General features: G+C 45.9%; 1 protein-coding gene across 10 annotated transcripts in view; it reads right to left on the bottom strand.

Annotated features, from left to right (window-relative positions):
* Positions 1–25,000, bottom strand: part of pde4dip (phosphodiesterase 4D interacting protein) — a 69,772-nt gene that overhangs the window by 23,468 nt on the left and 21,304 nt on the right. For 4 of the 10 annotated variants that reach the window (XM_081717519.1, XM_081717518.1, XM_081717515.1 and 1 more), the window contains exons 1-19: positions 13,641–15,335; positions 12,768–12,890; positions 12,455–12,574; positions 12,114–12,197; positions 11,709–11,927; positions 11,472–11,630; positions 11,271–11,366; positions 11,027–11,164; positions 10,775–10,954; positions 10,204–10,398; positions 9,795–10,088; positions 9,564–9,683; positions 9,390–9,456; positions 6,744–6,853; positions 6,420–6,601; positions 6,126–6,318; positions 5,675–5,852; positions 5,462–5,578; positions 4,329–4,752 (exon numbers count right to left, since the gene is read on the bottom strand). In XM_081717519.1, coding sequence (XP_081573645.1) covers positions 4,329–4,752; positions 5,462–5,578; positions 5,675–5,852; positions 6,126–6,318; positions 6,420–6,601; positions 6,744–6,853; positions 9,390–9,456; positions 9,564–9,683; positions 9,795–10,088; positions 10,204–10,398; positions 10,775–10,954; positions 11,027–11,164; positions 11,271–11,366; positions 11,472–11,630; positions 11,709–11,927; positions 12,114–12,197; positions 12,455–12,574; positions 12,768–12,890; positions 13,641–14,843 — 4,202 coding nt within the window. In that variant the 5' untranslated portion in view covers positions 14,844–15,335. Of the gene's footprint in view, positions 1–4,328; positions 4,753–5,461; positions 5,579–5,674; positions 5,853–6,125; positions 6,319–6,419; positions 6,602–6,743; positions 6,854–9,389; positions 9,457–9,563; positions 9,684–9,794; positions 10,089–10,203; positions 10,399–10,774; positions 10,955–11,026; positions 11,165–11,270; positions 11,367–11,471; positions 11,631–11,708; positions 11,928–12,113; positions 12,198–12,454; positions 12,575–12,767; positions 12,891–13,640; positions 15,337–17,618; positions 17,673–19,312; positions 19,470–19,605; positions 19,737–20,044; positions 20,175–21,659; positions 21,734–23,457; positions 23,572–25,000 lie in introns of those variants that run through there. The other 6 variants (XM_081717520.1, XM_081717523.1, XM_081717521.1 and 3 more) reach the window with 4 other exon arrangements.

Raw genomic sequence — 25,000 nt, 5'->3', positions numbered from 1 at the left:
AATAGGTAAATGAATTAATAACTTGACAGACAAATAAATAAATATCGCTCTATGTAGGTGAGCCATTAAATCATCTTAATATGTATGTTCATATACATGAATTGTACATTTTTGTACATGTAATATCAACATAATCCTTCACTTTTACAGGGTTATCTCACTTTAAATCTGTTTGTGTTTGTATTTCTCCTTTCACACTTCATTTAAATAATGAAACTTATCTGTCTCTCTGTGGAACATTCTCGGCACAAAATCATCCCTGTTTGGGTACAAAAGTATAAACACTGAATTCACAAATAACACAAAAGATAAGGACATTATAATTCTCCAGGAAACCTGGTGTAAATCTGATTGGGTGACTCGCCGTCCTGTAAACCCCGAGGAAATCATCCTGTCTGCTGTTAAACACCCTGACATTAAAAGAGGGAGAGATTCAGATGGAATCATTATCTGGTAGAAATCAGAACTGTCTAAATTAATAATTCCTCTGAAATTAGAAAAATCATATATTTGTCTTAAAATCAACAAAGAAATGATAAACACTCCAAAAGATATATTCCTTTGCACAATCTACCTGACTCTACCTGACTCCAACACAGAACAAGGTAACACTCACATATTTGGACACCATTACCCAATAAATATAACGAATCTCCCCTGTTATAATTCCGACACACAGGTGAACAGGAATGGAAGAGACCTCCTGCAGTTATGTCAAAGTCTGCGTCTGTACACTGACAACAGGAGGCTATGAGGGGACTCTTTGGACAGATACACCTTTTGCTCACCTCCTGGCAATAGCACAGTGGATTATATGATAACAGATTTGGATGCTTTCTCTCTCAGTGTATCCACTGTAAAGCCACTAACCCCTCTGTCTGATCACAGCCAAATCGCTGTGTTCATTAAAAGGACAGAGACTCACAGTACTGCACCCACTCAGCCCAGTAAGCTGTTTAATATCAGGAGAACATACAGATGGGCCCAAAACAGCACACAAGAGTTCCAAAAAGCAATCAGCTCTCAAGACACCTTTTTGGACACCACATACACTTACAATAATGAAGGCATCAATCTTGCAGTTAAGAATATGAATCACATTTTTAGTACAACTGCCCAAAAATGTAACCTAAGACAAGTAAGGAACAAACCAAAAAAAGATGATAAGTGGTTTGACACAGAATGTCAGAAAATTAGGAAAGAATTGAGAAAGTTATCAAATCATAAACAGAAAAACCCAAATAATGCAGATTTATACCTTCAGTATTGTGAAACACTGAAACTCTACAAATGTACACTCAGAATCAGGAAAGCACAATACACACAAGCACAACTGGCACTAATTGAGGAGTCCATAAATACAAATAATTTTTGGAAACACTGGAACACTTATCTAAATCATAAGAATTGGCCATTCTAAACAGTGACACATGGATAACACCTTTTAAATCACTCTACAGTCAATTACCCAACAATACAAGATGTGAACAAAAGCATATAACTGAAAAATTAAACATATTAGAACTAGCAATAAAAGACTTCCAGAATCACTATGACATTACTGAGCAGGAACTTAGAAGTCAAATTTCTACTTTTAAACCAAAAAAGCAAGTGAGCCTGATGGCATTTAAATGAAATGATTAAACAGGAGTAAAAACTCCAGCTGGCTAACCCTAACCTTAACCCTAACCCTAGCGCACACACCACACTTCACATTAGAGGCACAAAGACTAGAAATGTGAACAAATTACAATTCCTTAGGACTGAAGATTAGTTCAACTCTCAGTGAACTGACAGAGAAAGCACGCAGGGCATCTATCCAATCAAACGTCAAATTCATATTCAAATACCAATTCAAACTTTGCTCAAAATATTCCAATCTATCATAGAACCAATTCTGCTGTATGGTTGAGAAGTATATGCGCCACTCTCAAATCAAAATTTTGAACAATGGAAACAATCACTCAGCTGAAATTATGCACTCTGAATTCTGTAAAGATATCCTGAAAGGTCACAGGAAAACAACAAATAATGCATGTAGAGCTGAATTTGGCCAATTTCCACTATTACTCAAAATTCAAAAAAGGTTGATTAAATACTGGCTACACTTATAAAACAGAGACCCCCACTCACACCACTACAAAGCCCTGCAGTGCCAAGAGCTTAGCAGAGAAAAGTCCCCTCACACAGCCGGTCCCCTCACACGGCTGGTCCCCTCACACAGCTGGTCCCCTCACACGGTTGGTCCCCTCACACAGCTGGTCCTGACACTGAGTTCATTAACAAACACTAACACTGTAACACATCAGGACCAGTCTGAAACACAAACAATCAGACCAAACCAAATTATTACACTTAACAAACAAAACTACATCACCTATTGGAACACACAAACACAAACACAAAGCAAAATGCAATGTTGTCTGGTCCTAAAACGTCAGTACACTGTAGCAGACTACCTGTACACAGTGACTGACATTAAGCACAGAACCACATCACGTTGACAAAGCACAGACTAAGTGAACACAACCTGGCCGTCCACACCGGCTGATATAAAAAGTCATGGCTACCCAAAGAACAGAGACTTTGCCAGCAATGTAAAAATGACACTGTAGAGCTGCACTTCCTCACTGAAAAATTCATCCAAATACAGCAAATTTACTTTACAAAATTTTAGACGACTCACCCCAACTTTAAGTGTCTGTCTAACACTGACAAATTGCCCATTCTATTGGCCGAAAAGAAGGAAACCATTGCTTTAGCTGGATGATACATATCTGCTTGCTGTAAGATGAGGGACAGTTAGTAACCCACCCAAACACACACACACACACACACACACACACACACACACAAACACACACACACACACACACACACACACACACACACACACACACACACAAGCAAACATACACATACGCACACACACACACAAACACACATACACACACACAAACACACACACAAACATACACATACATACACACACATACACACACACACACATACGCACACACACACACACACACACACACACACACACACACACAAACAAACATACACATACGCACACACACACACAAACACACATACACACACACAAACACACACACAAACATACACATACATACACACACACACACACACACACACACACACACACACACACAAACACACACACACACACACACACACACAAACACACATACACACACATACACACACACACACATACACACAAACACACACACACACACACACACACTATAAAATATTCCATAACTATTTATTATTATTAACTATTTATTATTTTCCATCATTATTGTTTGTTTTCCATTCTTTTCACTTCCTCCCTTTATTAATATTTCAGACCAATCACAGCTTCTCTAACTCTTAATTTCCATAATTACAAAAGTTGTAATGTGTTATGTTCATGTTATAATACTGCTTTGGCAATACTGTAATTATATATGGTCATGCCAATAAAGCTACTGAACTGAAATGAACTGAACTGAGAGAGAGAGATTTGATTACAACATGAAGCACTTAAAGCCCAAGAGCTCAGTCCTAAAACTCAGTCCTAAAACTCAGTCCTAAAACTCAGTCCGCTCTGTCAGCTGGTCCTGAGATGAACTATCCTACTGACCACTATTAGACAAAGACATGAAATTGGTGCCATGTGGCTCTAAACCAAAACAATGAACTGGTAGAATATCTACACCACCATAACCACAGACTTGCCATGAAAACACCCCATCACCAAAACCCCTGGCTGGCCAGACAGAAATGTCTGAGTGGTTGCCGTGGGAGCGGTGACATTGAGACAGCTGCAATCTCTCCTCCACTGAAAAAAATACATCCACAGGAGAAATTTTCACCAAAAGAACTCAAATTAAAAAAAGTTTCCTCCACGAACCTTTATGTTTGAGCACTGCATGAAAAAGTAAAAATCCTTCTTGATGAGGGCTAACAGCATCAATCGCTGCAAAAAACTGTGACAACACATTAGGTGAGTAACACACCAAACACTAAACTGCACGCATCCGAGCTCTCGGTGTATGGAAGAACAATTTAGAGTGTTGTCTGCTTAATACTCTTATGTTATTAATTATTTATTAGTGCAGCTCTCAGTTCACTGCACAGTTCTCAGTTCACTGGCATCCATTCAGTTCACTGTGTAGTTCTCAGTTCACTGTACAGTGAGGGCAGACCGAGTCATGCTGCCACACGGCTCCTTAATTACTCACTGTGATATGTATATATACAGCAAATTCATGCACCTTTTTGCAGCTGTGAAGTGCAGGGTGGGTGGATGTTCTTCCTACCCAGGCCAGGTGGTGCTGTGGTCCTCGTCCATGTGGTTCTTGCCCCTCTGTAGCTGCTCCTCCAGGGAGGTCACACGGGCCACCAGCTGCCGCAGACCGCCATGCAGACGGGCACGGCAGGGCAGCGAACTGCCGCCGTCTGATGACTGCCATCCCTCATCCTCCTCGGCCCCGTCCTGCGCCCGCAACGAATCCACGCCCCAGTTCACCTTCCGGGGTGTAGAGGCGGGCGGACCGTCGACCCGAGCCTTTAGGCTGCACGCCAGCGCCTGCGAGCGTGAGAGCTGACCCCGTAGGTCCTCCACCAGCCGGCGCAGGAACGCCGCTTCGCCCTCCACCCTGGCCGGCGCGCCTGGGCTCAGCCACCACTGGGTGGTGCCATCTCCGCACGAGAGGGAGGTGCACAGGTTGAGATCATCGAACTCTGAGCATGGACAGTGTGGATGGTGTCAGGTTCTTGTAACAAGTTGTAACAAGTCAGGTTCTTGTAAAAATATTAGCTATAAAATATCACACAGTTCAGAATAAGATTTTATTTATTTAAAATAACATTTCAGGGTTTGGAGGGATTGTTAGAAAATTATTGAGGTTTTGCTGCCTTCTAGTGGCAACACATGGCTACGGCAGCTCATAAATAAACTGTGAGGCTGGTAAAAATGAATGAAGGCAAACTGCTCCTCATTGTCCTGCATTCAGTATAAACACAGTGTGTTTGGGTGAAATATTTATTGCATTGTGCCACTTGCACAGGACATGGACAGGTGAACAGGACACGGACAGGTGAACAGGACAGACAGGTGAACAGGACACAGACAGGTGAACAGGACAGATAGGTGAACAGGACACGGACAGGTGAACAGGACACAAACAGGTGAACAGGACACGGACAGGTGAACAGGACAGACAGGTGAACAGGACACAGACAGGTGAACAGGACACGGACAGGTGAACAGGACACAGACAGGTGAACAGGACAGACAGGTGAACAGGACACAGACAGGTGAACAGGACACGGACAGGTGAACAGGACAGACAGGTGAACAGGACAGACAGGTGAACAGGACACGGACAGGTAAACAGGACAGACAGGTGAACAGGACAGACAGGTGAACAGGACAGACAGGTGAACTGACCTGGGCTGCTGGCACCGTCTCTCTCAGCCTCATTCTCGCTGCGGCCGCAGGTCTCATAGCCCAGATCCTGCAGGTCCACCTGTACCTGCTTGCTGTCTTGCTGCACTGACACCTCTGCTGAGGGCAGGAGTATGCACTTTACACTCCACACTTTATACTACATTTATGTCTCAGCTGCTGTCTGCATGGCAGGTGTGGACATGCAGTTCTTACTGAGCAGGTCTCTGTGGTCTCCGAGCTGCTCGGCCTGCGCCTGCACTCTGTCCTCAGACACTAGGGGGCGCTCCTGCTGCTCCTGCTGCAGGTCTGACGTCAGACGCACGGTGCGCTCCCGCAGCCCCGCCTCCATGGGAGAGAGCGGGACCGGCCCGGAGTCGTGCTCTGTGTGATCCTGGAACATGCACACACACACACACACACACACACACACACACACACACACACACACACACAGACACACACAGACACAAACACACACACACACAGACACACACACACACACACAGACACACACACACACACACACACACACACACACACACACACACACAGACACACACACAGACACACACAGACACAAACACACACACACACACACACTGTGAGTTCCAGAGCACCCCTTAAAAAATGCAGCACTAGTTGCAGTACTGCGAGCGCCCCCTACCTGTGTGGTGTGGGAGAGCAGCGGCCTGGCGCCGCCCTTCCTGCCCTCGTATGCTTGGGGCTTTGCCACCGAGGAGTCCTCCCCACGCCTCTCCTCCTCCTCCTCCCCCGGGGCGCTGCCTCCACCTCCTTCTCGCCCCCCCGCTGAGCTCCTCAGCTCCTCATTCTCAGATCGCAGGCTGATCAAGGCCTTCCTGTGAGAGGACACGGCAGGAAGACAACGTCTGCACTTAGTCTCAGCAGCGTGACAGGGAAGCAGGCAGAACGCGGCGTGCCGGCAGCCGGAGCTGCGCACCTCATCTGGGAGAAGCTGGAGAAGCCAGCCTTCTCCAGCTGGGCCCTGAGCTCACACAGCTCCCGCTCCACTGCCTTCTTCTGGTCCACCAGCAGCTTCACCTCCGCCAGCCCCTGGTCTTCCGCCGCCGCGGCACCCTGGGATAGCGGCCAGGCTGCGGGTCCTCCACACCGTTCATAGTCCTGGGCAGTGAAGGGAGAAGGTTCCAATATGGTGACTGGTGTGGAGATGAGCTGGAACAGAAGAGGCTTGGAAAAAAGCCCTTATGCCATTCAGCACGTGGATGGATCTATTCGGTGTGTGTGTGTGCCATACACATCCCACCTGCACAACAGTCAAAGACTGCGCTGTTAGTCTGGAGTTCTCTTCCTCCATACTGTCTGAGAACTCACTACTGTAGTCATCTTCCTCCTCTTCATCATCTGAAGTGAAATCTGAAATGACACACACACACACACACACACACACACTAATGTCATCTATCACTATGAAATCTAACCGACCTGATCCATATCCTCTCTACACTCAGATGTGACCATTCACTTTGACTGCAGCATACAGGCCTGAGAACCCAGCTGACTCATACCCAGGAGAAGGTCAGAGGTCAGAGGATTTGTAAGAGATCTAAACGAACATGCTTTCTGTCTTTCGGACGGGGATTAAGGTTATGTCTGCGCGCTGCTGGCATGGGCTCTGGCTCTCTGCCAACCTGAACTGGATTAAGAGGTTTAGGAGCTGAATTAATGAATAATTGGCTGACCTGATATCAAAAAGCAAAAGAAAGATAAAAACTGAGGTGTCATAGTAGACATTACGCAGTGAATGCTTCTTAGCAGTGGTAATGTTTTTAATATCATTGTGTACTGTTGTGTCTAAAATACAGGTAATTAGGTTTCCACTGCAGTGAAGGGGTGTCCGATCCTTTCACTGCAGTCAGAACTGGTATAAACAGAGTAAGTCTGATCTCAGATCAGATCAGATCAGATCAGCTGAGAGGTAGTCTTTGGGACGGATTTTGCAGTATTGTGCTCTCTGGGTTGTCACACATGCTGACCCTCCAGCACTTATTCAACCAATCACGTTTCTGCGTGTAAAGCAGGAGTGACGTTCCTACTCACTGTGTGGAATGAAGGGCTAGAGATGCTGAGAAGGTTGTGAGGAAGCACGGGGTCACTCTAGTGTACTGGTCTGACTGGGGTGGGTTATTGTGCTTGTGACTGAGGAAGACAAGGTGTGGTGGAGAGGAGCCTGAACTTCTCCTGACCAGAGCGTTTACATTTTCTGGGGTTCATCTACAACGTCTTACATCAGGGGAGGAGAAGAAAAGGTAAATACATGAAGTCTGTGTTTATTAGCGTGAATATTTTACCTCTAAACATTCAGTGTCAGCAATAAGGGCAGTTTTTTTATTCATGTAGAAAACACTAAACGTGAACGAGGCTTCCGGCACCAGTGTGAGCAGGTAGTCGTGGGGACTCTGCGCTTGTGGACACACTTCTAGCAAAGGTACTGACCTCTGAAACTGACACTAAATACACTTGTTTTTCACTGACCTCCATTTGCCCAAAACAAGCAGAAAACTACAATATACAGCAGAATTAAAATGATTAAATACATTTATATTTAAAAAGTTACAGATATTACACATAACATTTTTTTCAAAACTCTTCCACTGGTTTTTCCGATAAACAGAATATGGCAACAAATGGACAATAATAATAAAGCACAGTACAGTACATGCAACAAACATCCATCCCGGGGAATTCACACACAAGAGCAGATGTATGTTAATAATCATTAGAATAAAACTCAAACTGACCTCACAAACAAATTTTAGAGGTACGCCAAGCAACATGGTGTTATTTGGCTTGTGAGTTGCTTACCAGTATTAGTCAATAAGTCAGAAGGCTGAGAACCATTATAGGAAAATGCATTTTAGCTGTTCAGAGGACTGTCAGTCCTCCATCAACAAACTCGAGTGTCTTTACCTTTTTATGAAGGAATGTGAGCAAATTCTACTTACTGTACCTTTAAATGTTTATATGCAGCAAAAGTTAGATATGCAACTTATGCATATGCAACAATATGGAGGTGTCACTGTTAAAAGTATAATCACACACAACAAAAAAGAGAAAAGGCCAGAGAGCACGAGAAGCTTAGTCCTCTCTTGTCTTATGTACAAAAACCAAAGCAAAGGCCTAGTGAAATGTAACTTCTCGAACTTTAACTCCATATAACGTGAGTCCCGTGCTGTAGTAAATGCAGTAACTTGATTCAAATGCGACAGCAGCAGTGTTACATATGAAAGAAAAACAACTATTACAACAAATGACATGTTTGATGTGTAAACAACACCAGGCAGTGGAGCTTCAATCATACACATGCAAATTTAACCCTTCGAGCCCTAAGTGGTTAAGTGTCAAATTTTCCAAAACATTACCGTTTTTGTAGTTAGTTGTTAAATGAATGTGATTTTGTTTACCTGACAAACCTGCATGTTTGCCTTAAAGATCACATTAGTACAGAGGTCTGGCCCCGTCCCACATGAGCACATTCCAGACCTTTCCAGGACTTTTCTAGGCTGCTTTTTAAATATTCCAAATGGTATGTATTTCATTTTTCATTTTTCATAAAGGTAATTATAGCATGAACAGGGCAACCATAAAAGGTAATATGCCTTATGAAAACTGTATAGAAACACAGGCTAAGAGAATGTCTGATGAGACGATAAGATTTCGTCTCCTTTCTCAAGTAAATATACAGTCCTGACACCTGACATATTCATTTAATTAACATTTCCATACTCTTTCAGGTCTGGAAACAAGTGCTCATAAATATACCATACTTTCCCAGGCTTTTGAGTCCTGACAGTAAGCCTCCAACAGTGTGTCAACATAACATACGATCGCCCCCTACAGGACAGGAGGCCACATTACAAGCCAAGCAGGCCAAGCCTGTCTCCATGCCCACCTCCAGAGGCAGCCTGAGGTCTGACTGCCTGCTCCGCCTCCAGTGACGCACGAGAATCTGGATTATCCTGTTTAAGACAAAACAAGTTTATTCCCAACTTTAGAAGGCTGTATACTGTATCTGTATTCTGCATGAGGGATATAAACGGGCACTGGTTTAGACGCCTGTACTGACCTCGTGCTTGGGGCAGGAGGCGTCCTGACGTGAAACTCGCTCTCTAAGCTCCTGCAGGTCCTGAGTTAGTCTCTTCACCAGTGGATCACTGGGGGGCTTCAACAGCTGCCCCTGCAGGTCCTGAGAGGCACACAAGCAGAGGCACAATGATGCAGTCACACACACACACACACACACACACACACTCACGCACACACGCACACGCACGCATGCACACATGTACACACACACCTTGATGATCTCATCTTTGATGCTCACGGTCCTGGTCAAAGCCTCCAGCTCCGAGGCATGGGCGTGGAGCTGGTCCTGAGTGGAGGTCAGGGTGGAGCGCAGGGTGGAGATCTGGCTCTGCGCCTCCCTCTCCCTGGCCAGGAGCAGCCGGAGGTCCTCCTGGAGGCTCTGGGTCTCCGCCGAGGGCTCGGTGATGCTCAGTGGAGCGCTAGGGGCAGACAGCACCTGCCTGCGCAGCTCCTGCACACGGGCTGCCTGCTCAGACATCACGTGACCGGCACGCACCGCGGAATCCTGGGAGACAGAGTTTGTAGCATTTTTATATTTATTCTACAAACTCCAATCCACCTACATAGAAATTTGAGGCGAGTGTGACTGGGAATTGAGGTTTAAGTAGATCTGAGGTCACCTTAATGTACTGGTCCCTGGAGCGGATGGCATTAAGCAGGTCCTGGACCTGTGCGTGGTGCTCCTGGGCATTCCGGCTGCAGTTGGCGAGCAGCTCCTGGAACAGACGGTCCTTCAGCTGTAGCTGAGACCTCAACACCTCCACCAGCTCAGCAGAGCCCACCGGCACCTTACTGAGCATAGCAGCCTTCAGCTCCTGAGAGAGAGAGAGAGAGACAGAGAGAGAGAGAGAGAGAGAGAGAGATGGAGAAATGGAGAGATGAAGAGAGAGAGAGAGAGAGAGAGATGAAGAGATGGAGAGAGAGAGAGAGAGAGAGAGAGAGAGAGAGAGAGAGATGGAGAAATGGAGAGATGAAGAGAGAGAGAGAGAGAGAGAGATGAAGAGATGGAGAGAGAGAGAGAGAGAGAGAGAGAGAGAGAGAGAGAGAGAGAAAGGTAGAAAAACAGATACTGGAAAACTTTCTGAATATCCAAACATTCCTTAAAGTCTATGGTTGAACACTGTGTTGATGGTTTTAGTTCAGTTCTAGCGGTCAGGATGACACAGAAGGTCCAGTCCTGACAGCACTTACCTTGACCTCTTCAGTGTGTGTGTGCACAGCTGTCTTCAGCTGGCTGATGAGTGTGTCTCTCTCTCGCAGTCCATGTGTGTGTATGTCCTCACTGTCTCGCTGAGCACGCTGACTGCTTCTCCAGGCCTCACACACCTGCTCCAGCTCTAGAGCTTTACCACGCAGCAGTGCTTCCAGACTCTATACGCACACACACACACCAGTCAAATAACATTTTTATTGTGTGTGTGTGTGTGTGTGTGTAAACACTACCGTGATAGTCTCCTCGTTGTTGGACAGTACACAGCGCAGTTTCTCCATATCTCTCTCCTTCTCTCGGAGGCGGAGCTGCAGCTTGCGTAGCTCCGCCTCCTTCTGCTCCACGCACATAAACTTCTCGTCCAGAGCGCGCTTGGAGAAGGAGAACAGCAGTTGCACACACACAGTGTACTCCATCACACCATGTGACATGTGTGTGTGTGTGTGTGTGTGTGTGTGTGTGTGTGTGTGTGTGTACCTCCAGTGCTCTGTCCCTCTCCTGAAGGCGCTGTTTGAGTTTGTGAACGAGGACGTCTCTGTTTCCACCAGGCCTGTCCGCCAGTTCACTGTAGTCCTGTACGGAGTGGAGACATTTTCTGGTTTTTGAGTTTATATGTATATTAATACATATAGTGCGTTTGATGCGATTGCATGGCTGTGTTTTATGCCAGTGTCTCACCTGCAGGAGGCGCTCTTTGTGGTGCAGTGATGTTTGCAGCTCTCTGATTCTCTCCTGCTTTCCCTCCGTCTCTCTCTCCTTCTCCTCCACTCCCTTCCTCCACCGCTCCTGCGTCTGCTCCAGGTCTGAGCGCGCTCTCTCCAGAGCGGCGAGCAGGTCCTGTGAGAGGAGCGCACCCCATCACTCACCCTCCCACACACGCGACAGAGGGAATACACGTGTTACAGCACTGCTCACCTGCTTGTGCTTCTCCACCTCCTGCTGCTGATGCAGCGCCCCCTGGAGGTCGGCGAGGAGACGCTGGTTGGTGCGGGCCAGGTCTTCTTCCCTTCTCTGGGCGTGGCGCTGGGCTCTCTGGGCAGCCTGGAGCTCCAGCTGGGTGGAGAACAGAGAGGCCTGGAGCTCCTGGAGCTCCAGGAGCTCGGCCTGTAGCTGCCCTGGCACCTCCCCGACAGCCTGTGCAAGGGTTTGTGGGAAAATAAACAAAGGCTGGAAGCACAATCTGGATAAATTCAACACACTAATTATGAACTTTTAAAGTTACTCTGTATAACAAATTTATATAATAAGAATGTTCTATTTCTGCCAGCTCTAAGGGGCATCCGGTCTTTGGGGACGTATATGCAGGGGAGAAGATCTTACCTGCAGCTGCTCCTGAAGATTTTGCTGCTTTAGAGAACACAGAAGCTCCTTCTGTTCCTCCGTGAGCTTCTGGAGGTCCGCAACCTGCCCCAACACCACCTCACGTTAGACATCACACTCAAATCCACACAGCTAGCAGGACTCACGTTAATCACACTCACAAAGCCACCTGAATGTTTCTGTACTAAACCAGTTATTGTACAATAATGCACAGCAGGTTGCAGATAGAGTTCATCTGTTTCACCTCCCCTTTTATTCTATTCTATTATGATGCACTGAGTCCAGTCCAGTCCAGTTGGGGTCAGGGCTGAGAGGAGATGCTGTGGTGAAAGTGATCACACCTCACTGTTCCTGGTGTTCAGGCATTCGTTCAGGTTCTGGATGCTTCTCTCCTGTCTGTGTGCTGCCTCTCGTACAGCGCGCAGCTCGCAGTCCATTTCACTGAGCCTCTGCTGCAGATTCTGTGCACACACACACACACACACACACACACACACACACACAATGTGCACGGAAATAAAAAGAAGAGATACTGCAATGCCATAGCAACAAGCAAAGCAAAAGCCAAGTACACTATGTCAACTCAATGCCAAGCACAGCTGTGGAAAACAGATAAATAACAAGGTCTTCAGGGCAGGAGGGAGTGGCCTGTACCTTGCTGCTGGCTTCTCTGTTCTTGGTCTGGAGGCAGTGCACCTCCTGCTGGGCTTTCTGGAGCTCGCTCACACACTGACCTGCAGCTGCCTCACACTGACCCAGCTGCTCCCCGATCAGCTTCTGAAAGGCACACACACACACACAAACGACATTCTCAGAGGCATTTTTATGTCACTTCATGACATATTGTGTCATATATCTGTGTTATTATGAATAATGACATTGGCGTGTTGTTTTGCTCTTTCGGGAAGACCCATCCTCCAGCGCCGCACACCACACATTCCCGTTTTTCTTTTCGACTTTCACCTTTTCTGTACTCACTGTTGCTGCTCACACACACACTCTCGTGCCACCTAAATCCAAACCATTCATTCACAAACTCAACCCCTAACTTCATAAATATCCTCCACCACAAAAATGACCGAACAAATGATAAAAGTTTCATCTGAAGTCGCGAGGGGAACAAGCACTGCGTAGGTCAGCATTGCCTGCAGTGGGATTGCAGTGAGACAGTTTATCCCGATGTCCCGTGGCACTGCTGTGTACTGTGCACAGCGCAGAGGTGCCGTGTTAGTTCACTAAAGGATTGTGGGTGTGCACGTTTGTATGTGAACCTCTCAGAACATTCCTCTGAGACCAGCTTGTAGCAGGAAGTGCTGTTGTCTACAACAACAGTTACCATGCCAAGAGTAATCAAAGGCTCAGGGATTGAGACATTACCAAGAGATTCCAGGTTCCTCAATCTCAATGCCAGCTGTGTATAAGATTAACTTTACAGACCAATTCTAACATCCTTTTTCACGGAAGTGAACCTCGGATTAATGGCTTAGGTACTTCTTAGGTGCTTTGTGTTTGATTTTTCAGCTCTACCTTCCGGAGGTCTGGAGGTCTAAACTGGACGTAATCATCCAGCCAGAGCTCCTCCATCTCAGCCAGGTCCAGCTGCATCTCCTGCCGGATGCTGACAGAGACCATGTCCTCAGGCTGGGTGGAGAAAGGACAGAGAGTTCCTGTCGGCGGCGTCTGGGGCAGAGGGACGGGCCCCCCCGCGAGTGTGGACACCGGCCGGATGGGGACAGGGAGACGGCTTCCTGCTGGCACCTGGACCGGGTGGCACCGCAGGCTCTGGACCAGGCTGAGAGCCAGCTCCAGTACACCCCCATCTCCAGTGCGGGGCTTCTGGTTCGCTCCGGGGTTCTGTGTTATGACCCTCCCCTCCTCCATCTCTCCCTGCACGAGATCTGCAGGGACCACCGGGCAAGACGGACCCGCATCGACGCCGGTGTCCAGAGACTCGTCCGACGTGGCCGGACTGAGGCTGGTGCGCTCTGCCTGGGGCGTGTACACGGAGCGGCTGATTTCCGTGAGAGTGGGCGACTCAGGGTCAGGTCCTTCAGGCTGCAGGGCCGACCCAGAGCGAGCGTCCTCCACGCTGCCCAGGACGGTAGTGGAGTGGTGGGTGGAGGGTCCGGACGACATGGTCCTGCCCACCTTCCTGGGCACCTTGCAGATGGCCTCGTAGTCAGAGTCGGCCACACGCAGCGCCGCGCACCCCCTGCACTTCCTGGAGCGCTGCACCCAGCTGACCTCTGACCTGGCGTAGCACCGATGCGGAGAGTGGGACTCGTGCTCGGCCCAGGACTCGTACACCGAATACGTCAGGTCCTCCTCCAGGAGAGAGCCGTACCTGCCGTCGGATAAGACGGACACGTCCAGCACGGAGGCTTCCGTCCCGGCGGCGCCCGCCCCGCCGGCGTTGTTTTTGCGGTACAGCCCGCCGATGCACTGTCGGAGTCTGTCCTTCTCCATCAGTAGCTTGTGCATGCGCTCGATGGACAGAGCCTCCACGCGCGCGATCACCGTGTCGAAACGGTACATGCGGTCCAGCATGAAGGCGCACTTGCTGCAGACGAACTCGCCGCGGCCGTCCCGGGTCAGCTCCCAGCCCAGTGCGTGCGACAGCAGCACCTGCAGACTCAGCTTGGCAGCTGGGTGAAAGATCCACCGCCGCTGGTTACCGCACAGCTCCCGGCCACAGACGCGGCACAGCTCCTTGGTTTTGGAGTCCAGCATTATGGCAGATGTTAGAGCTGGGGTTCTGTCCTGAGAACTGCGCAGCTGTATCAGAAGATGCAGGATTCTCCAGACGGAGAAATGTAAGAGCAGCGTAACGGTGAGGTTTAAACAAGGGTGAGGTTTAAACCGTAGATGTGTCTGCAGGCAGTGCAGCAGTCTAATACGCAGTTGGTCCTTGAACCTGATTCGCCGATGTCCTCCGTGTCTCGTTTTCTCTCTCGGGGGCTATATTTCGATAGATCTCTATAGATTTCTTGAATTTTATATTTCTATAGATCTCCGTGACACTGTTCAGGTTTGTGCCCTTTCACGAGCGAGATCCTCCGCGACAGGACAGGTCCTCCCCACATCCCTTTAAAACCGTTTCGACCGCTAGTCATACAAGACGTCCTCTCTCAAAAATGTACACGACACACCGCCTTTAAGTGTTTTTCTTGATTTTATAACATCAGACACGGCGATAATTTAACAAATCTCCCCTCAGTACGTCCAGCGAGAATGCAGAAGAGGCTTATACCACTGAATAAGAGCGGTGGGGGGGGGGGGGTGTTAATTATTCGACTCTGTAATAGATACGCTCGTCGACGGTCAATTACATCGTTTATATGTTTATATATTATACGACATTTTATTATACTCTATCCTCTAATTCAGTTCTTCATGTATAAAAACAATATCTATGCATATTTATTTCTCCTAAGATTTCCCTTCTGCGGGCCGCAATGGTATGAACTGTACCGAAACCGTTACCGCTGATCTGAACGCGAGACGATTCCAACCCAGTCCTCGCGAGCGCAGCGGAGTGACGCTGATTCTGCACCAGCGCGCGCAGGCGGGCGAGCGGAACCGAAAGCGACACTCACCACGTGAAACCTGACGACGTGGCTTTGACTAAAGACGGGAAAAACCCTCATCATTAAAACAACCTCATCATTAAACAAGTACCATTAAACAACCTCATCATTAAACAACATCACCATTAAAACAAGCATCATCATTAAAAGAACCTCATCATTAAAACAAGCATAATCATTATACAACCTCATCATTAAACAACCTCATCATTAAAACAAGAATCATAATTAAACGACCTCATGATTAAACAACCTCATCATTAAAACAAGAATCATAATTAAACGACCTCATCATTAAACAACCTCATCATTAAAACAAGAATCATAATTAAACGACCTCATCATTAAACAGCCTCATCATTAAACAAGTACCATTAAACAACCTCATCATTAAAACAAACCTCATCACTAAACAACATCATCATTAAAACAAGCCTCATCATTAAAACGCACCTCATCATTAAAACAATCTCATCATTAAAACAAGCATAATTATTAAACAACCTCATCATTAAACAACCTCATCATTAAAACAAGCATCATCATTAAACGACCTCATCATTAAATGACCTCATCATTAAAACAACCTCATCATTTAAAAATCCTCATCATTAAACAACCTCATCATTAAACAAGCATCATTAAACAACCTCATCATTAAAACAAACCTCATCATTAAAACAAGCTTCATTAGTAAACAACCTCATCATTAAAACAAGCATCATCATTAAACAACCTCATCATTAAAACAGCCTCATCATTAAAACAACCTCCTCATTAAAACAACCTAATCATTAAAACAGCCTCCTCATTAAAACAACCTCCTCATTAAAACAACCTCATCATTAAACAGGCCTCCTCATTAAAACAACCTCCTTGTACTCCTAGTGTCATTTACGAAAACCCTTCTACTAAATGTGCTTTTTGCAGTGTAGAAAGCACCGACTGCGCTTTCATCTTTCCCTGTGAGGAGATGGATATGAAACTGAGCAAATAAAACGTGACACACACCGAACACTTACAGCCAGAGGAGGCTTGTCACCTATTTATAAAATATAGCAAGGTCACATTCACAGAGGATGTTGGCACGTTCAGAAGGGTTTGTTTGGTGTCCTTACGTGAATTTATCAAGCACAGAGCCTCCGGGTATTAGACTTGAGACAGGACGCCATAACAGCATTCAAGCATAAATGACCCCTAATCAAAAAACTATTTATCCTAATCAGGCAGATGTGTGGGTGTTTTTTGCTAACATGATCTCACTGTTTATGGCTTAAGACAGAAATAGCAAAGAGTCAGAGAAACCCACAGGCCCTCTCAACTGAGTGCTTTAACTTGTGCAGTCCCATAATGCAGAATGTTTAAAGACCATTAAAACAGTACAAGTTAAAACATCACTCATGGCTAACATAAATGTTTAATACACATATTACACAGATTAACTGTTATTTCACTTTTAAAAAGTGAAAGTTTATTTTTGGTGTGTGAATAGAATTCTGGGATTTTATAAACAGCACCACTGCAGCTAGTTCAATGTAAGACTGGTAAGTCTGTACAATATAAGCTTATAAGCAAAAAACAAAATAAGTAATACACAAAAACAAATAAAGCTAAAAGTACAGTTTGTTGACACAGCAAGGGTGTGTGTTCGTGTTCGTTCGTGTGTGTGTGTGTGTGTGTGTGTGTGTGTGTGTGTGTGTGTGTGTGAACCAGATTGCTGGTTCATTCATCGGGATCAAATCTTAATTTTCAAGAACGTTTCCAGTAGATGTCTCTCTCTCACCATTCATCGCTAACACAGCTCGTGTGGTGAACTGAACTGATTTCCATAATGTTGGAGTGTTCGCGAAAGTAACGCACTTCTAAAAGTAGCATTAGTACTAGTATAATAATAAAAACAGCGAGGAAATCTTCTTACTTGCATTTCAAGCTGCTCATGTTTTCCCCCCAGCTTCAGTGCGTCCTGCTCGACCTGGAGACAGATTTAGAGAACACTGTTAAAGTCTTCAAGTGAAACGCGCTAAAAGTCTTCATGTGAAATGCGTTAAAAGTCTTCATGTGAAACGCGTTAAAAGTCTTCATGTGAAACGCGTTAAAAGTCTTTATTTGAAACATGTTAAAGTCCTCATGTGATACATGTTAAAGTCCTCATGTGAAACATGTTAAAGTCCTCATGTGAAACAGCATCTGTTTTCTCCCACCCACATAAAAACAGCATCCACAAAAGAGTTAGCACACTTTTTAACAACAGTAAAATCATCCATAGGAATAATTCCATCTAGATGCACTTAACAAATCATACAAATGCACGTAAACAAAAACATTGTGTTAAACTGTATGTCATTGTGTTAAACTGTATGTCATTGTGTTAAACTGTGCGTCATTGTGTTGAACTGTGTGTCACTGTATTAAACTGTGTCATTGTGTTAAACTGTGTCTTCGTGTTAAACTGTTTGTTATTGTGTTAAACTTTCACTGTGTTAAACTGTGGCACTGTGTTAAACTGTGTCATTGTGTTAAACTGTGTAATTGTGTTAAACCGTGTGCCACTGTGTTACGCTGATTTACATTCACACTACATATAAACCCACCTGTGTAAAAACACAGCAGCAGGGTGGTGATACCACTGACCTACAACAGCATGTCTGCATCTCCGACTGTGTGTACATCTGTGTGTGTGTGTGTGTTCATGTGCGTGTGTGCATGCAAGCGTATGTGTGTTTATGTGTGTATGTTTGTGGGTGTGGGTGTGCGTGCATGCATGCGTATGTGTGTGTGTGTGTTCGTGTGTGTGTGTGTTCTTGTGTGCGTGTGTGTGTGTGTGTGCATATGCGTTCATGTGTGTGTGTGCGTGTGCATGCATGCGTGTGTGCATGCATGTGTGTGTGTGTGTGTGTGCGCGTTCGTGTGTGCGTGTGCGCGCGTTTGTGTGTGTGTGTGCGTTCGTTTGTGTGTGTGTTCGTGTGTGTGTGCGTGCATTCGTGTGTGTGTGTTCGTGTGTGTGCATGCGTTCGTGTGTGTGCGTGTGTGCATGCTTCCATGCGTGCGTGTATGTGTGTGTGTGTGTGTGTGCGTGTGTGTGTGTGTTTATAAATACAGTCAGACATCTGAGCCTCTGTGGCTATTCGATAGAAGCCCTGAGGCAGAAGCTGAGACAGCCTGGTTAGACGCTAGCCCGTCCCCAGGTAGCCTCAGTACAGTGTGCTCACATGCTGGCTTAAATATGAGAACCAGAAGCCTCCATCATTCACACAGAACTGACACACACTCATGCCTGCACTCTCAGCTTGATTTAAAATGAAACATGAGGTGCTGGTGATAAACATGAGCACACAGCAAGTGTCATGAACGTGGCTCTCATGGTAACAGTACACCGCCACTCACAGGCTATTCACACAGAGGCATAAAACACAGCTCCATGTGGACTCAATATTTAACTAAATGAGAACTAATACATGGAGGCATAATGTTAGGACTATGCATGAATATACTATGCAATAGAAATGTCAGATAGTGGTTTAACCATATTGTTCATAACAGTAACAGTCAGTGCTGCAAATATTTCGCACTGTATTGTGGGAGTTGTAGTTCACTAAGATAGCAGGGGTATACCTTGGCACTCTGCTCTTTCTGCTGGAGAGACTTGTTCAAGACCTGCAGTTGCTCCTCCAACTGAGTCACAGTGTGAGTAAGGGAGACCCTCTCGTCAATTAGAGATGCCACCTCCTCCTCCCTGATGCGAAGAGCCTCACTCAACTCCTCTACCAGCCTGAGAGGGAGGGAGGGGGGTGGATAGCTACAGTATATCTTCACTAGGACACCAAATTACTGGGTTGTGTAATGTCAGTTCTTCTGGCTGGGCTTTCATATACATGTTTTTGTGATTTTCAGTTAAATGTGCTCACCTCTCTTTCTCAGCCAGCATTTCATTCTGTGTATCTCTAGTACGACGTTCTTCATCTGCAGTGTCCATGGTCATCTTCCTCTCCAGGGCAGTCACCTTCTCAGCTTGACTGCGCCATAGCCTGGCTTCCTGCTGGTCAGAGCACCATGCCACAACCCCTCACAGTCAACCCACTGGCTTCTTAAACCTCAGAGGAAGGACTCTAGAACGTTTCAGGACTAGAAGTTTCATGTTTCCAGTATGAAGGCCCTGACTATTAGAAGTGTGGCCAAAACAATATTAGGAAAGAGTAGGCTTATAATGACTTGTTTGATGCCCAGTTGTGTGTGCGCGTGTGCATGTGTGTGTGTGTGTGCGTGAGCGTGTGAGCGCATGTGTGTGTGAGTGTGTGTGTGTGTGTGTGTGTGTGTGTTTGTGTGTGTGTGTGTGTGTGTGTGTACCTCCTGCAGTAGTTGGAGCTTCCTCTCCAGAGTCTCCTGCATGTGATTGATCTCCGTCTGTCTCTCTTCACAACAGCACCTCTGTGGCACATGTGCTTCATTCTGATTGGTCAGGCCCTCTGCTGTTGATCTGGCACAGAATCAGAGGAATCAGGAAGTATTCTTGATAACATCATTGACATGAGCAGGTGCTAAACTGTTCTTAGATCAGCCTCTCACCTCTCACCTCACTGGCTTTGCAAAAACTGTTTTTGATGTCCAGGGAACTGGTGTATGTTAAAGCAACTCTAAGATAATATCTCTCTCTCTCTCTCTCTCTCTCTCTCTCTCTCTCTCTCTCTCTCTCTCTCTCTTTCTGTGTGTTTGTGTGTGTGTGTGTCTCGCTCTCTCTGTCTCTGTCTCTCTCTTTCTGTGTATCTCTCTCTCTCTCTCTCTCTCACTCTGTGTCTCTCTCTCTCATTCTGGTGGTCTGAGCAGTTCTGTGTATTTCTGAGATGTGGTACTCTGGACGCATGCCAGACAGCTTCTCCCAACAGCCACCTCAGCCCGGAACTTTCTGAAAGAATCTGGGATTTTGACTGAGAACATCCAGTAGGAAGGAGACGTGATTCCCGCTGGGACACACTGGATACTCCATCAGTCTGAGCGATCATAACTGTTATGAACTGGTCATCTATCATTTAGATTGGTCACAGCTGTGAGGATGACATCATACGCTTGGTGTTAAGACTTAAGTGTCATTTATGCTAATGAGGGAGGAGGGGTTTAGTATTTCATTTTTTCCTTTTTTTTTCTTTTTTGGTGGAAGCCAGATCAGAGCTGAAGGAACAGTGTGATGGAAACACGCAACAAAGCAACGAGCACTTTTCCAAACCTCGTGACATCACCCACGGGATTCCAAGAGGAAGTGCAGTCATAGAAAGGTGAGCATGTGACGTTCGTGTTAAGTACGTGAGGAAGTCATTTGAAAACCCGGCTACAACACCGTCTGGCTTTAGGGGCTCCGTGCCTGACAGCATCTGAGCCGTCAGAGAGCGTTACAGAAGGACAGGTTTGCTCTCAGTGGAGTGTGTGTGTGCGTGCGCGTGTGTGTGTGTGTGTGAGTGTGTGAGAGGGACTACTCAGATGGCCGTTAGATCACGTGCACATTTCTCGTGCCACTTCACCGTCCTGATAAAAGTTCTGCAGCGGGGTTTTTGCACACGTCACACTAGCAGGATGGCACCACCATGGCTGCTGAGCTGTTAGGAAGCAGATCTGCAGGCTGATCCCAGAGTGCCATACTCAGTCTTTCCTTGCCAGCCGCTCTGTGCTGCTTTGGGGGTTTTCTTGTTATTGTTTGTTTGTTTGTTTGTTTTGGTCTCTCCAAGTCCACAACTGTCTCTTTACCCTTGAGAGAATATCTGTATGAATGTGAATGTCTTGTGAATTATTTTCCATTTTCAGCTAAAAAAAGTATCACTGCCAATAATCAACTACATGAATAAAGTCACAGTAGTCTATAATGTACCCATATGAGGAAAACTGTGGCCTTAGGCCCTATGTTGAACAGACATGCATTTATCTCCAACACTGGGTTTGTGTGGTTTAATATCACGGACTGAGCTGCACTTACCGGGTCTCATGGAGCAGCTGTCTCTGCTGCAGCTCCTGTTTCAAACTCTCCACCTCCACCTTCAGCTCAATATTCTGCAGGGCACATGGGAAAAGGCCATCGGTGGACATATCCAGTGCCACCAGATCACATTCCACTCCATCTCCTGAAATAGTCCTGCAGCAGGGTGTCTGGCTCGTAACGCCCACACCCTAGACGTGCCCTGCTTCTGGAAAGCCTTCCTCTACAACAGGAGTTGCGACGCCAACTATAGTCCCAGGCAGCTACAACATTGTATTACGCACTAATGTGTGCTGTGATCGCAGGAGTTCCCCTGTGCAAATTATACAGACAGTGCCATCGTCATATCTGGGGTAAATTCCTCTTCAAACCAACATTCAAAACAGAAGTGTAATCATTTTAGAAGCGCAAGTGAAGTCTCCTGCATGGCTGGAAAACTCCGCTGTGTGAAACTCGGTGAGTCTGCAGTTTAACGGGACTGAAGTGACCTGAAAATAGAAAGGCCACCTGTCCCCCACACGCACACACTTCACGTTGCACCCGTCTGAGCTCTGTGCATGTGGGTCAGTGGGACCGCTGTGTTTGGACCAAGGCAGGCGCTGTCCGATAAAGTCAGACAGGAATAGCTCTTTCCTGGCAACACATGCCAGTTCTGACTTTTATCCATGCTGCCAGGAATAAAGGCCAACCAGTGCACACATGAAATCTCTTGGTTGTTATTATCATTTTTATACATTTTTGTTTAAAATTGTGGTAAGAATTGCAAGAATCTGATCTACAGCTGTGCAATTCCTGCAGGCCTTAATCTGGGGCTCAGATGCTACTGAAGGCCTGGATTATCTGGCTCAGGTGTAGTAGATTAGCGTTGGACCCAGCATTTGTGGGACTGCAGATCTCCCAGGTGTTAAAATCATGCTGAAGCGTGAGGCAATTAGGCTGGAATTAATGTTCAGTTTTCACTCAGGCAAAGTAAACATGGTACTTGCACTGATGTATACATAGAGATATATGTGTATACGTAGAGATATATGTGTATATGTAGAGATATATGTGTATACGTAGAGATATATGTGTTGTCATTCATATTTATAGCAACATAGCTATGAGATCCAACCGCCACATCTAGTAGATAAATTATATGTAGGTAAATGTGATGTTTGTATATGTGTATCTGTGATGTATATATAGAGATATACCCAGATTCTGGTGTTCACACACGATTGTTTCCCTTGTACTGACCCAGTGGCACGCAGCACACCAATAACAACTGTTGTCATTCATATTTATAGCAGCATAGCTACGAGATCCAACCGGCCACGTCTAGTTTATCGCGTTACCCATAATCCAGCTCTAGGGCAATGGCACCTACAGACCTAATGCTCTGTGATCGCCATGACATGTCATTATAACAACCGTCATACGTCGTGACTGTCATGATATTAGGCAGTACAGGTCAGACCATGAGCATTTAACAACAAAACAACAACAGTTTAAAGAGTCTGACAGGTCCCAGTCTTACGCTCTGTAACTGTTCCCCACTGCTGTTAGTGTCTTTACTACCGTTGTCTTGACACCATAAATTACAAACATGCAACATGTCCATTCCTCATAAAACAGACAGACACATACCGAAAGGAAGCTGAAAGTGTGAGAGTTCAAATAATCCACATTACTAATCTCACTATTAATCAACGTCAGGTGCTAATTCATCTATTAGGTTCTTTGGCCCTTCTGTCTCTGATCCTCGTCAGACCCCCGCCCCCCACCGGCCACTGTAGCAACCCCAGGGTTGGCTAACCTTCCTGTGGACATCCTCGTTGCCGCTGTCCTCAAATCCCTTCTGGATCTTCTCCTCCAGGAAGTAGATGCGCAGCTTCAGATTGAAGTTCTCCTTCTTGAGGTCATGGAGGTGCTGTGAGATGGTGCGAAAGCCGTTAGACATGACCATCTACTCTTGCAGCTTACCCACCATTCCTGTGCTGAACTATCGCAATCGCTCTCATGCACGATCCAAAATCGAGAAAAACTCCACAAATGCACGAGCAAAAAATCGAACTAAACAAAAACACTTTAACAAAGAAGACCCTGCGGCTTTAGGTGACGTCCAAACGCCAGACAACGTCAACAAGCACAGGGTGAAGTGTAAGTGACACAGAAGGACCTCCTGCGCAGAGGTCAGCGGGAAGGACGGAGGGATGGTGGGAGGGAGGAGGCTGGACGTGGGGGGACGCAGGGTGTCCGGCAGTCTTTTTTTAACACAGGAATCTCTGCCACGCAGGAGCTGCACAGAAGGTCCAGACACAGAGAGTCAAACATGAACTCGTGTACATTACTGCTCCAGGAGACAAACGTGTGCAGAACTCTCACTCTTCTCATCTCTGTCTGTCATCATCTGATAGCTAAATCTCCGCAAAGATTTTCCCTCTGCGCACGTGTGTGTGTGTGTGTGTGTGTGTGTGTAACTAACTGTGTCTAACTAGACTGTAAACTATAAGATAATACTACTAATTCAATCAATCTGACTGCAGACAACTGCCACCAGGCAGAGTGAGGCAGGTCTGACTGTGTTAATCTCCTGACTGTGTTAATCTTCGGACTGTGTTAATCTCCTGATTGTGTTAATCTTTTGACTGTGTTAATCTCCTGACTGTGTTAATCTTCCGACTGTGTTAATCTCCTGACTGTGTTAATCTTCCGACTGTTAATCTTCTGATTGTGTTAATCTCCTGACTGTGTTAATCTTTCGACTGTGTTAATTTCCTGACTGTGTTAATCTTCCGACTGTGTTAATCTCCTGATTGTGTTAATCTTTCGACTGTGTTAATTTCCTGACTGTGTTAATCTTCCGACTGTGTTAATCTCCTGACTTTGTTAATCTTCTGACTGTGTTAATCTCCTGACTGTGTTAATCTCCTGATCGTGTTAATCTTTCGACTGTGTTAATTTCCTGACTGTGTTAATCTTCCGACTGTGTTAATCTCCTGATTTTGTTAATCTCCTGACTGTGTTAATCTTCCGACTGTGTTCATCTCCTGATTGTATTAATCTTTCGACTGTGTTAATCTCCTGACTGTGTTAATCTTTGGACTGTGTTAATCTCCTGATTGTGTTAATATCCTGACTGTGTTAATCTCCTGACTGTGTTAATCTTTGGACTGTGTTAATCTTTGGACTGTGTTAATCTCCTGATTGTGTTAATATCCTGACTGTGTTAATCTCCTGACTGTGTTAATCTCCTGATTGTGTTAATATCCTGACTGTGTTAATCTCCTGACTGTGTTAATCTCCTGATATGGAAACAAAGGGCATATGCAGGACTTCACCACACTGCTAAGAAATTA

Source organism: Electrophorus electricus, chromosome 7 (genome assembly GCF_041902795.1).
Source record: "Electrophorus electricus isolate QZ-2024a chromosome 7, ASM4190279v1, whole genome shotgun sequence".
In the NCBI taxonomy this organism is placed as follows: Eukaryota; Metazoa; Chordata; class Actinopteri; order Gymnotiformes; family Gymnotidae; genus Electrophorus; species Electrophorus electricus.
Note: the sequence above shows the minus strand (reverse complement) of the source record. Positions and strands in the feature narration are given on the sequence as shown.